General features: G+C 36.2%; 1 protein-coding gene and 1 pseudogene across 8 annotated transcripts; both read right to left on the bottom strand.

Moving 5' to 3' along the window:
- Nucleotides 1-12,452, bottom strand: part of LOC112192206 — a 253,426-nt pseudogene that overhangs the window by 78,344 nt on the left and 162,630 nt on the right.
- On the bottom strand, nt 3,090-11,375 carry LOC112192202 (receptor-like protein 33). Of its 8 annotated transcripts, XR_005808392.1 has the most exons (8): nt 8,906-9,590; nt 8,197-8,345; nt 7,952-8,060; nt 7,068-7,180; nt 6,702-6,771; nt 5,758-5,918; nt 5,598-5,671; nt 3,090-4,970 (listed from the first exon to the last, which is right to left on the bottom strand). XR_005808392.1 is itself a non-coding variant. In XM_040516560.1 (7 exons), exon 1 carries the CDS (start codon nt 11,344-11,346, stop codon nt 10,039-10,041), a length of 1,308 nt encoding a protein of 435 aa, XP_040372494.1. In that variant the 5' UTR covers nt 11,347-11,375; the 3' UTR covers nt 6,720-6,771; nt 7,068-7,180; nt 7,952-8,060; nt 8,197-8,345; nt 8,906-8,977; nt 9,346-9,512; nt 9,597-10,038. The 8 variants fall into 8 exon arrangements, 7 of the variants coding, with proteins under 7 accessions (XP_040372494.1, XP_040372492.1, XP_040372491.1 ...); XM_040516560.1 differs by lacking the exons at nt 3,090-4,970; nt 5,598-5,671; nt 5,758-5,918 and adding an exon at nt 9,597-11,375 and having other exon boundaries at nt 6,720-6,771; nt 8,906-8,977; nt 9,346-9,512; XM_040516558.1 differs by lacking the exons at nt 3,090-4,970; nt 5,598-5,671; nt 5,758-5,918 and adding exons at nt 9,597-9,819; nt 9,955-11,375 and having other exon boundaries at nt 6,720-6,771; nt 8,906-9,512.

Here is a 12,452-nt window from a genome sequence, read left to right as displayed (position 1 = left end):
TGAGATTTGACATTTCTTACAGGAAAGGAACAAATAATATTAGTGCTTTGGGTAATAACATCCATAAGCAAGTAATGAGAACTTCAGGTTCTATAACATGGTATGAAAAATCGGATTAGACATGTAAAATCTACTGGTTTTATCATGTATGGTGAATTTATGAAGGAAACTTCAAGTTTCTTTAAACGGCATTATCGAAACTACAAGTTTCTTTAAACGACATTATCGAAACTACAAGTTTCTTTAAACGGCATTATCGAAACTACAAGTTCGATATATGTATGAACTACTGGTTCATTTAGAACTTCTAGTTCATTAGGTACTTGCATTTTCTACACATATATTCTAGTGCGAAAATTTAGACAAGTAACTCAATAATATTGAATAAAGCAAATTGAAATAATCTCACAAATCTGGATAAATAAAAGTCACAAATCAATTGAGATATTAATTGCATGCTACTAATTTAACATATTTATTATCACACAATTATGTTAATAAATGCTTCTGGCAATTAATTACACATATTAAATATGGTGAATCTATTTACAGTATCAAATCATTTATCCTTTTATTTGATTCTGATGGACCAAAGGAGTGGGCTTGATAGTGAAGCCTATCGGGCTTAGTCTGCAGGCTCGTGACCTAGGCTTTCATGCGCTAGTCAAAGAGTATGTGAGGCCTGCTGGGCTGCTAGGTCCTACAGAGGGAGAGTGGGCCTGCTGGGCTCAGGCTAGTCTGCCAAGGAATGAAAAGTTATTACTCAACCCTTTCGGTAACTCCAATTGAATACGACCAGGTAAGGAAAGATGAGGTTTAGGTGGAGCGAGACTCGCTTAAGTACACGGCCTCATCTGAACCTTTCCTAGACATCGCATCCAACTAGATGAGCCTAGTTTGAGAAGATTCATAACTTTTGTCATGGAAACATGTAGTGAGCTTCTATTCTGGCCTTGCAACTTGGGCCTGAGCTTCTGGCTCGAATTTGTTGTTATGACTTTGGGCTTGATTTGAGCTTCTGACTCAGCCTCTATTAATATTCACAATTATAACATAACTAAATTCAATATATGTTATTAAATCGTAACATAAATAAATTAATGCAGCGATTATATACCTAAGGAAATGGGATCAAATCCCATTAATGCTTCTGGCATTACGTACAGGTAATAAATTTGGCAAATGCTTCTGGCATAATGTGTATGTAATAATCACGTAATAATTTATCCCATAATGCTTCTAGCATAAAGAATTATAATGGCAAATTCAAATTTGTGTAACCAAAAATTAAGCCCATAATTCTTCTATCATAATTCACGCAATAATTCAGAATTGTCTCAATGTGATAATGAAGTGATTGTGGTAATGAGCATAAATTACAATGGTAATTGCTTTGGATAAAATCAATCAAAATCAAATCACGGGTTGATCAATCACCAATTAATTGGCCTCAAATATGCTTCTGGCAGAATTAATACTAAATAGTGTTAACACATACACTTGCCATAATGACATATTGGACAACATGCTAGGCTGGTACACACTGTGGCTGGGTTCGAATCCCAGAAATAGCTGACTTTATTTTTGCATGATTGATTGATGCTCTCTAGTTGTGAATTGGTGCTACTGGACCAAGTGCTAGAAATAGCTACAGCCAAAGTATCCTAATTTTTTTCTTTTCCAATCAAACAATCCAAAACATGAACATGTATATATATTCCAAATAAAACAATTAGAATTTAGGGTTCATGCATCATGGAGGATTTTTTCATGTTCAATCAATAGGCTCAATAAACATGAATATAAAATTAGATTTTGGAAAACATTACTTGATGAAGAGAGGATGAATCTTCAGTTTATATGTGCAGAACTGAGAAGGTTGTCTTCTCAACCAATCCAAGATCTATTCGCCTCTTTTGGTAGGAAATACCGAATCTCAAAGCTATTCGATCCAAATCTTAGAGCTAGTTGTGAACACGGAGCAGATTCTCTTCTGAACAGCTCCCACTTCGAATGATGTACAGGTCTCAAAATGACTCCAATAGGGCTGAAATTTGGTAGTCAGATAGAAGAGGCAGAGATGAACAACTTTGATGAAGGAAAGATTTTGATTTGAGGTCTTGATCAAGAGGTTTCGGGGCGTGCAAACAGGCTGCAGCAGGGGTTTTTTTTTTCTTTGGCTAGGGCTTGGGTTAGAGCTTCGTGCTGATAACGTGTTGTAAAACAGAAAAAATTTTGAGAGAGAGAGAGAGAGTTTGGACACAGGGAATCAGATCGTATCCATTCATCTCACCATGAGGGGGTTTATATAGGAGTACATGATGTATACAAATAGGCAACGTTTAATAGAAACGTCAATTACTCCTATTCACAATCCTATCAATCACTAATCTATAGTGAAAGACATATATGACTCTCCATCTATTTACATGATATTAGCCATAATTATTTACAACAGAACGGTAGTTTTAAATATTTTAAGACTAAAAGTTGACACAACGAATGTAGTTTTTGCTCTCTGTGGTACCATCTCCAATCACTCTCATCATTCTTTGATATTACATGTTCTGTCTTATATGCCAAGTTGTAACTTCATCTGAGGCCAACTTCATTTCAACACCAACCATGAGAATACCTCTTCGGTGTTATTAACTAAGAGTTAACAACAGATCCGTGTAGTTTCTTATTATAATTCCATTACGGAATCCTTTTTTTTGTTTTTTGTTTTTGTTTTAAGAACACGGAATCATTTCAGTTTGCCATCTCTGAGGAATTCGGAATAAAGCAACTCTATACAGCCTGTTTGGAAAGTGTGTTGATTTACTTTTCGAGTATAGAGTACTCGCTAAGTTGAATCATCACAATACTTGAACAAATTATCACATTCCTTCTAAAATGTATACCTCCTCTAATTTCCGGACACACACTACTTGTACAAGTCACCAAGTTTTATAGATCATCCACAAGCAGAAAATAACCGTAATCAGGATTGATAAAATTTTTGCCCTGGTGAAGCTAACCTTGTATACAGTAAAAACAAGAGAGCATTGACAGCGAACATAACAGAGCAAAATGGTAAAGTGCGTAAAACACCAATATTTATGTCCACAGTAACCCACTTAGAACGAGTTTTCTGCCATGTAATGCAACTCAAATGTTTTACAGTATCAAGGCTCGATAAAGCCTTCACAAAGAGTTTGCCTGAACTGATCAATTGATACAATACTACAATACAATGTTGTAGTCTTTTGCAGTTTTGTCATCTCCAAGCTGCTTGCCAGCATAAATCAGCCTGTGGACATTTCAAAATCATTAGATGCTAATCTGTTGAAAATTGGCCGGTACCATAAAACACGAGAAGCTATTAACAAAGACAAGAATAATAATGCAGCAATAATGCTGATTAATAAGACTTTATTCTAGCAAGTCTTCTTATGCTAGTAAACACAAAATGCAGGTAATATCCCAAAACAGCTGTCAAGTTAATGTGCATATACACTAATTTCATCGTACCCAGGATTTAAATCATACGGAGCACCTAATAGTCCCAAACAGGAACAGAAGCAAAGTCAACCATAACTTGACCAACCTTCAGTGGACAAGATAATCTTGTCCACTGAACAAATCTAAGTTCTATGGAAAACCATAATAGCCTTTCGGATGTAAAGAATGAGTAAATGCTGATACGACTTCCAATAGTGGGGAAAGACAAGCAAACACTAACCAATGCATTACTCACTGCCTCATTTGAAACAAAAGCTCAAAGTATGGAACAGATAAATCATTTTTCTTCTTTTTCAATCCATAAAAATTCCACAGGCCATAAAAAGGAAACCCACTCAAGTTGTTTGAAGAAAGTACAAGTTTAAAGAAATCAAGCATTGGAAGATTAAAGATAGACACGGGTATTGATCCTTCCAAATTGTTGCTACTCAAATCAAGATCTCTTGAAAATTGGCCGGTACCATAATCACGTGAAGCTATTAACTAAGAATAATAATGCAGCAATCATGCTGCTTAATAAGACTTTATTCTAGCAAGTCTTCTTAAGCTATTAAAATCAAAATGCAGGTGATATTCCAAAACAGTTGTCAAGTTAATGTGCATATGCATGGATGATATAAGGCATGAAAATTAACTAAACTAAGAGTTCAATCTAAAAACATTTAATGCATACTGAAGCTAGATAAAAGTACAAAACCAGACATAAGTCAAGTTCAAGTAACTTATTACTTCAGATAGATTTAATATGAGAAGAAAGAGAAACAAGTACCCTTGTTGCACTGGAGGAATTCCCTCTTTCTCCTCAACCATTTCCTTGATTAGGTCAATGACAATGGACTAATAGTACCTAGGTCTGTGTTACAATGTTACAATGGATGCAAAATGGAAAACACCAAGTCACCCCACCATATTAAGGTGGACTCCATTTAATGTCAATGTCTAGCAAACATACCCAAAACCAACATGCATGTACTGCGTTATCACAAAATGATAACATTTTTGCAGTAGGGTTGTGTGTAAATAATCTCTTGAGTTTGTCAGAATTCACTGCAATTGATATTAGATGAGTAAAAGTTACAGAGTGATGGAACAGAATACTATTATGCCACTTGAAATGAATCTAATCTATCCTCCATCTATCCATGCCATCTGAGTTAATGCTTGGATACCATCAGTCAATGACAGCTAGATGGACTACATTCCTTTCGACACTAGAATAGAAAGGTAAAACCAGAAGTTTCTGATTTAAAAGCATGAAGGTACTAGATGCAACTGTCTGTCCGAGAAACTTTGACCAGTGCGATTCCATGACCCTCCCCAAAGGTATTAGATGAAACTGTCTGAGGGGCTCTGATCATTGAGTAGGAACATACATGAGCACTCCCTATTTCAACGTAAGAGATGCACTAGTGTCCTCCAACGATTAAAGGGACTCCTTCAGAAGTGCATGTGCTTCTTCTCTCCTCCTAAACAAGAGAGTCAAACAATGGTCACAAAATATTTTGTGACATTAATCCACAAGGCAGTTTGTTAACAGCACAGTCACAGTCCCAGTCATTTAAAAGATTTTCTAATCACTTTCCAAACAACAGGAAAACATTCAAATCAAAATTGCAACAAACACATTTTCAATCTGTCGGTGGCTCCATATCTTGACAGGAAAAATTTCAAGAAAAAAATTTGTAAAGAAACATGTGACCTGTTGGCACCAACTCAAATGACACCTAGATCAATAAGCAAAGTTCTGAAGTAAGGCAGGTAGAAACAGACTGTGGGGAACAAAACTAAGTCTTTGCAAAGAGGATTTATCACACCACCAGCTACAAGTAAACCTTAAAGCAAACAAGAAACAATTAGGCAGGTTCCAGTTTTCATTTTTTTGGTAATCAAACACCACTAAGACCAGAGAATGATTAAATGCAAAACTTTAGGCAATCTTACTATCATACTCTATCAAAAAGGTCACAGAAGCCATACCCTTCATTTAAAGTCCCAACTGGCAAAACAATTATCTTTTAATTGTTTTAAAAATAAAGTAGAATATTTCAGTGTCAAATGCGCATTAAGCTTGTAAGTAATTGTTGAAAGCATACCTCTTTATATCCTCAACAGCTTGTTTACATCGTTTTATCTGAAGTTCTAGAATGTGAATTAGTGTTGCCCTTGCCTGCATGATAAAGACATAAAAATATAAGGAAAGTAGTCCCATATAACAACCCAACAGCTTATATTATAAGACCCAATATATCTTACCTGATGGGGCCGCAATGAGTTCAGAAGATGATGCAAGTTCTTGAATATAAGAGATATTTCTTCCACCCACCTTGCATATAGTGAAGATCTCTACTCTCTCCACAATAATATCAGCAAGTTTCGCAACTCTCTGTTAAGGGACCTTAGTTCCTTCTTAAAATCTAAAACATAGTACAACTTTGTCAGAATGGAAAAGTACAGCAAAAAAAAAAAGGCGAAAACAATCAAGTACTAACACACATACATGCATACTTGCAATTCCTAACTTCCTATTCGTTCCTTGCAAAGAATTATCTCAAATTCCAACTAAACCAGACAAAACTACTATAGCAATACCTGCAAGTAGTCAAGAAATTCATACATTCCCCAAAAGTTCCTTATTTCTGGTAATCAGAGTTTGGCCATCAATACCTGTTCTGTAAAGACAACAATAGCTAGCATGGATGTATGCATTCCCAAACGCTAGAAAAACTAGGTTAATAAGTTGGAGATGTGGATGACCATTTCCTAAAGGTTGCTACTTCTCTTGCCTTTACATTGAATAGTTCCTGCCAAGTATTTTCTATATATGTCACATATTTGAATACCTCTCAGCCTCGTAACACAAGTGAAGATTCACAACATAGTATCTGTGTCCTAGCTTACCAGAGAAGAGTATTATTAACTTTTTCATTAAAAACACTAATTACCTAATTCCACTGACCCTAAGGAGAAACTGCTATATAGGTGATTGAATCAAGATGTTCAGATCAGTTCCTACATATCAAAGGTAGTTTTTTCACAGGACACCAACACTAAACTAGTGAGAACTACTTGTCCACTGCATGTACACTAAAGCTTTTGTCTTAATAAAGAATCTTTCTTCTCAAACAAAACGATAAAACAAAGTAAAGAAAGAAAGAAAGAAAAAGAGAACGATTAAACTAGCCTGGAGGTAGACGTACCAATATTTGGGCCTTTTGGGTACAGTTGACGCACTCCCAGTTCTTCCAAGCTTGGAAGCATGTCATCCGTCTATATAAAATAAACATGAAACTTTGTTAGAAATAAATTACAAGGAAATAATGGAGATCAAATCAGACATTGATAACATTAACACAATAATCTAGAAGAATAAGCTTATTTTGGTAAAAGATAATCCAAATTTTCAAGCTCTTCCAGAATCTGTAAGAAAATTAAATATAACGTGTTAACCAGAAGGATCACTACCACCCTGCCTCCATATATTGGGACTGAAGATGCAACAGATCTTCCCCATTTCTCAACTACCAGTAAAGGTTGGCAAATAGGTTCTGGGGACATTTTTTTACCTGTTCTGTTCTTTGTTCATTTCGCGCAATCTGAGTTTGTTGCCCTTGAGTCAATCCACCTTGAAAGACATCTTTAGCACGAATAGCATCTAACTCTTCTTCATATGAGCCATCTATAAGCGAAACAGTGAAGACATGAGAAAAATTATAATAATAAGTAAAAAACTCATCAGTGTCTATATAAACAAGTTTTTATCATCAACATTAAAGTTCTTTAAATCTTTGTTTTCCTCATTTAAAACAACAAAAATAAAAAACACAAAAGAACTGGATGCAATTAGAAGAAGACAAGGTGAATTTAACCCAGTGAGGCTGAGAAACATTAACCACATGAGAACAAGTAAAGAAGGGAGATAATTTCCAAAATACAAGAAGACTGAAGTGTAATATCAGGATACTGGATTTAATTATGATGCATTGTTGTTAGGTTCGCGTACTTTTTTCTTTGTTGATGCTGGTATGGTCAACCTAATAATGGATGGCAGTAACTAATTAATTAGAATCAGTAAGGACCAGTTTCAAACATTTATGAGGTCCCTGTTGAATCATGATATTGCAAGTGCATCAACTGTCGTATTCCTTCATTACACGAAGATATACTGTTTTGCTAGAATTATAAAAGGTACACTACACCAGTGCGTGACTTTTCTAAAAATCAATTCAGGAACTGCTTTACTCAAATATCAAGCAATGGTACACTACACAACACTGGTGCGTGACTTTTTTACAAATCAATTCAGGAACTGCTTTTCTCAAATACCAAGCAATATACACATGTTAATAGAAATATATGAACTATACCTAAAGAGTTTATCCAATTGGCAGAAAAGGATCCAATGTACAAGAAAGATAATAACAAAACCAGGATAGTTAAGACCACTTACCTTTTCCATTCTTTTAGTTATTTTATCACGTGTTTTTATCTGCCTTTCTGTAAGCTGTCCTTTGTATGTTTGCCAAGTTACTTCCTCACCATCATCCTCAAGTCCAAAACTGCATGTCAGTAGGATTATTTTCTTTCAATTCATCAAAAGAAAAGAAAGAAAAAGGTCATACTTAAAGAAAAATAGCAGAATATAAAAGGCAGTTTGAGAAGAATTCTATTGAGCAATGCTAAATTGATACATACCTCAGCTTCTTCTATAATGGCATCCTCTCCCATACCCCAAGAGATGCCATCAGCAAGAGAAGCTTCAAGGCTTGCTCGTTGAAGTGATGCCTGCTGATCTAAAATATCTTCACGCATCTTGTACTCTCATAAACTTTCAAGCCTTTTTCCTACATAGATATAACCAAACGATAAGCAATCATCCCTTTGACACATCGGTACAGAAAGCAAGTGAGGCGGGCTAAGATTCCATTCGAAGAAATGGAGTGCCATCATTGACAACCATAATTCAGCTCATTTCTTTAATGTCACTTTCATTACATCTTTTAAAATCAAGAACTTAATGCTCATGTACTGATATCTGTGCGTCTATGCTATGCTTTGAACCTTCATGTAGATACTATTTCCGTGATGGGTGATTAGAAGACTTTGATAAGTGCAAAATCCTGAATTTATCTCACTAACATATTGTTGAAAAAGTAACCACAGTGTCATCACAGATAAGAAAACAGTGGAGGTTCTTGGGAAGCTCATCTCATAAATGCAAATATATCCCGTCCTTCAATATTCGAAGTGCTTAGGTTATTTTTATTGAAAAAAATATTCGCCTCTTATTTGAATATTCTTCACAAATTCAATATACAAAATCAAATGAACAGATGCGTTCTTATTTGAATTTCACTAAGAACACACACAAACTCAAACAATAAATAATAAATTGAAATCTTACTGGTGGCATCAACTCAGACGGTCCTTGGAAAATGTATAGACGAGATGAACTGCACATAGTATTCTTGTTGTCCTATCCAGTACAGTGTTTCTTTCTCTCATATACATATAAACAATAAATATATATATGTATCCAAGTAAGTAGCAGTTTAGGCCCATAAAATATATTTGGCATTTAAATATGTGCAATATGTCTTATTAATCAAAAAGTGTAAAGGATAAAATAGCTATCTGAATCATAAGAGATCACATGTATGAGAACTAGTCCTCTATGAGTTCCTTAACAGTGCATATATCTCATTATATAATGCACTTCACAGGATTAATTTAACAATGGCACTAAATCTGGCCGGACAAGAACCAACATCACTCATCAATTCTTTGTCTAACTAATTCAATTTTCAAATACATAGAATATTGAATGGCCCAGAAATCACATACCCATCAAAAATACCAAACCCAACCTAGGAAATTTGAAGAGAGAGAGAGAGAGAGAATTAGCTTCAGATTTCTAGCCCTCAGCAAACAAGATTTGAGCCTTTTTATGCTCCAATTTGAAGTGCCAAGTTTTCCAAAACAAATACTGCAAACAAAATCGAAAACAAACACTGCAAACAAATACTGCAAACAAAATCAAAAACAAACACTGCAAACAAAATCGAACCAACATGAGAGACAGAAAAGATGCGTACCAGAAATACGGAACCAACGTGAGAGAGCAAGTGCAGAGAGAGGGTTGATTTCTTATGTCGAGAGCAACTGCTGAGTTGTATTTCTTATGTACAACGACGGGCCTTTTGGGCCTACTGCTTTCCAGTGTGTTTGGGCTCTTGAGAGCAAGTTGCAGTGTCACTGCCTCGGATCACAAATACAAAATCTTGGTACAATTTCCATATCACAAAACAGAGCAATTACCTGCTCACACCGCACAATATTTCATAAATATAAATGTTAAAAACGTAAAGTGATTACATTGCGAGAACGATTACAACACCAGACCCAAAAAAAAAAAAAAAAAAACATTACGACAAAAGAAAAAAAAACAATTACATTATAATCATGTGATGAAAATACAGAGGAAAAACACCGGGGGAGTCTCCAACACAATGGAGTTGAACTGCATGCTTGGTCTTCCTAACCATTTAAACGTCTCCAATACCTTTGATTTATGTAAACATGCCTTCTGTGATTACCAAATCTGTGTTCCAGCCGAGGGAATATCTTGAACAGGATGTTAAACATAGCTCTGTAATACCATTTCCTCCATCTCTTGCAAAACAAAAGTGACCCGACGGCAATTCCAAACCCACATGTAAAACCAATTTCAGCACTAATAACATTCCAATCAATCTCATCTCCAGAATTCGGATTACTTGAGCTTCCATTTAATGTCGGAGGTGGCGATACGATTACTGCATCCGATGTCAGAGGAGGCCCCCATAATCCTTTGTTACCCTCGAATGAGGTATTCAGAAATGTCGATAACTGAGTGCTAGTTGGGATCCTTCCCGCCAGTTGATTATATGAGACATTCAAAAATGACAAGAAATTGAGATTTGCAAACTGTGGTGGAATTTGGCCGCTCAGGTGGTTCTGTGAGAGGTCTAAGGACTCTATGTTTCTCATGTTACCAAAGGATGATGGGATTTCGCCTGTGAAAGCATTACTGGACAGATTGAGGACATGTAATGATGCCAATTGGCCGATTTCCTTGGGTATTGTTCCGTTGAACTTGTTAGCAGAGAAGTCAATCGAAGTGAAGCTACTTAAAGGAACAAGATCCGTCTCTAGACCTTTGCTTGTAGTTGTTACTACATCACCATAATTTATAAGAGCCCCACCTCGACGACCAACTCCCCACCCAAACCCAAGGTAATAGGAGTCGTCATTAACCATCATTGCTTGCCATGTTCTCAATGATGTACCTGTTATTTCACCATTGAAACTATTATGAGCCAAATCTATGATTTGAAGGTACGGCCAGGTGCCAATGGTCTTGGGACATCCAATGGGTCCATAAAATTTGTTTGATCGCAATATAAGGACATGCAAGGTGGATATGGTCTTCAACGGGCAGGGAAAGGCATCTGTTACTTGATTGATTCCAAGGTCTAAAACCGCTAAGCTTGAACAATTGGCTAGAGATTTTGGAAATTGACCTTGTATCTGATTTCTGCCCAGAGCTAGAGTATGCAAATCACAACCTTCAAGAAAAGTATCGGGGATAGATCCAGTAAGGTTGTTTCTCCTCAAATCAAGGACTTTAAGCGAAGATGTCTGAGTCAAGCATTGGGGAATGATTCCACTGAAAGAGTTATTAGAGAGATCAAGAACTCGACCACTTGCATTGCATATTGATTTTGGAATTTCCCCATTCAAGTTATTTCCTGAAAGAGAAAGGTAATACGTGGGAGAAATGAAATCACCAATGTCCGTTGGCATACTAGAGCTGAAATTATTTCTTGAGTAATCCAAATAATCACCCCTCACAAACAATGGTATTTGTCCTTGAATCTGGTTTGAGTGAAGATCAAGATTACTGAGATGGTAATTAGTAGAACCGAGTAAAGGAGCTTCTAGACTTACCAACTTGTTACAACATAGATATAGATTATCGAGAGGATGCTTCCAAATCCAATTGGGTATCTGACCTGGAATTTGGTTGTTTGAAAGGTCCAATTCGGTTAAATAAGATTGATTTTTCAGGAAACTTGGGAATGCTTTCAACTTGTTAGAAGTCAAATACAGGGTTTTAATCTGAAGGAGAGAGGGGTGTGATGAGTTGGTACCACTATGATTGAACAACAAGCTATTGTAGGATAGATCAAGAAACGAAAGATTTCTCGACTCCTGAAGGCCATAAAAAGGAAAACCACTCAAGTTGTTTGAATAAAGATTAAAGATATCAAGCTTTGGAAGATTAAGGATAGACACAGGTATGGATCCTTCCAAATTGTTCCTACTCAAATCAAGAGAGAGTAGCGAGGACGAAGAGACATTAGAAAATTCAAGCAATTGACTAGAGAAGTTATTTCCAGAAAGATCTAACCTCTGCAGCAAGGGAATAGAGAAGGGAGACAATGGAATACTCCCGTAGAGTAGATTGTCCGACAAGTCGAGATCCACAAGCTTGATGAGTTTGTCCCATTGAATAGAATTAATCGGACTAGAAAACTTGTTGGATGACAAGTACAAATGCCCCAATTGTGTTAGGTTGGCCAATGACTTTGGAACTGCTCCTGTGAAATTGCATTCTGTAAGATCCAATTCAGACAGCATTTTAAGGTTGCCAATAGAGTCCGGCAAGACTCCTGAGAAATTAGTCCCGGATAGAACTAGGAATTCGAGAGATCCATTCTTTGGAAACTCCGGTAAGGAACCACGAAGCTCTGAATTAAGTGATAGGTCAACAGACTGTAGTGTAGGTACCTGGAATATCTCTTTGGGAAATGCTCCATGGATGTTACTTTCAGAGAGATTCAAGGAAATCAAGCTTGAAAAATTGGCAAAGAATTTTGGAACCGGACCAGAGATATTGTTTCCATGCA

Source organism: Rosa chinensis, chromosome 3 (assembly GCF_002994745.2).
Source record: "Rosa chinensis cultivar Old Blush chromosome 3, RchiOBHm-V2, whole genome shotgun sequence".
NCBI lineage: Eukaryota > Viridiplantae > Streptophyta > Magnoliopsida > Rosales > Rosaceae > Rosa > Rosa chinensis.
Note: the sequence above shows the minus strand (reverse complement) of the source record. Positions and strands in the feature narration are given on the sequence as shown.

Excerpts from the sequence above, each read along its gene's own strand:
- LOC112192202 (XM_040516557.1), bottom strand. The coding sequence starts at position 11,346 with ATGCCAACGGACATTGGTGATTTCATTTCTCCCACGTATTACCTTTCT.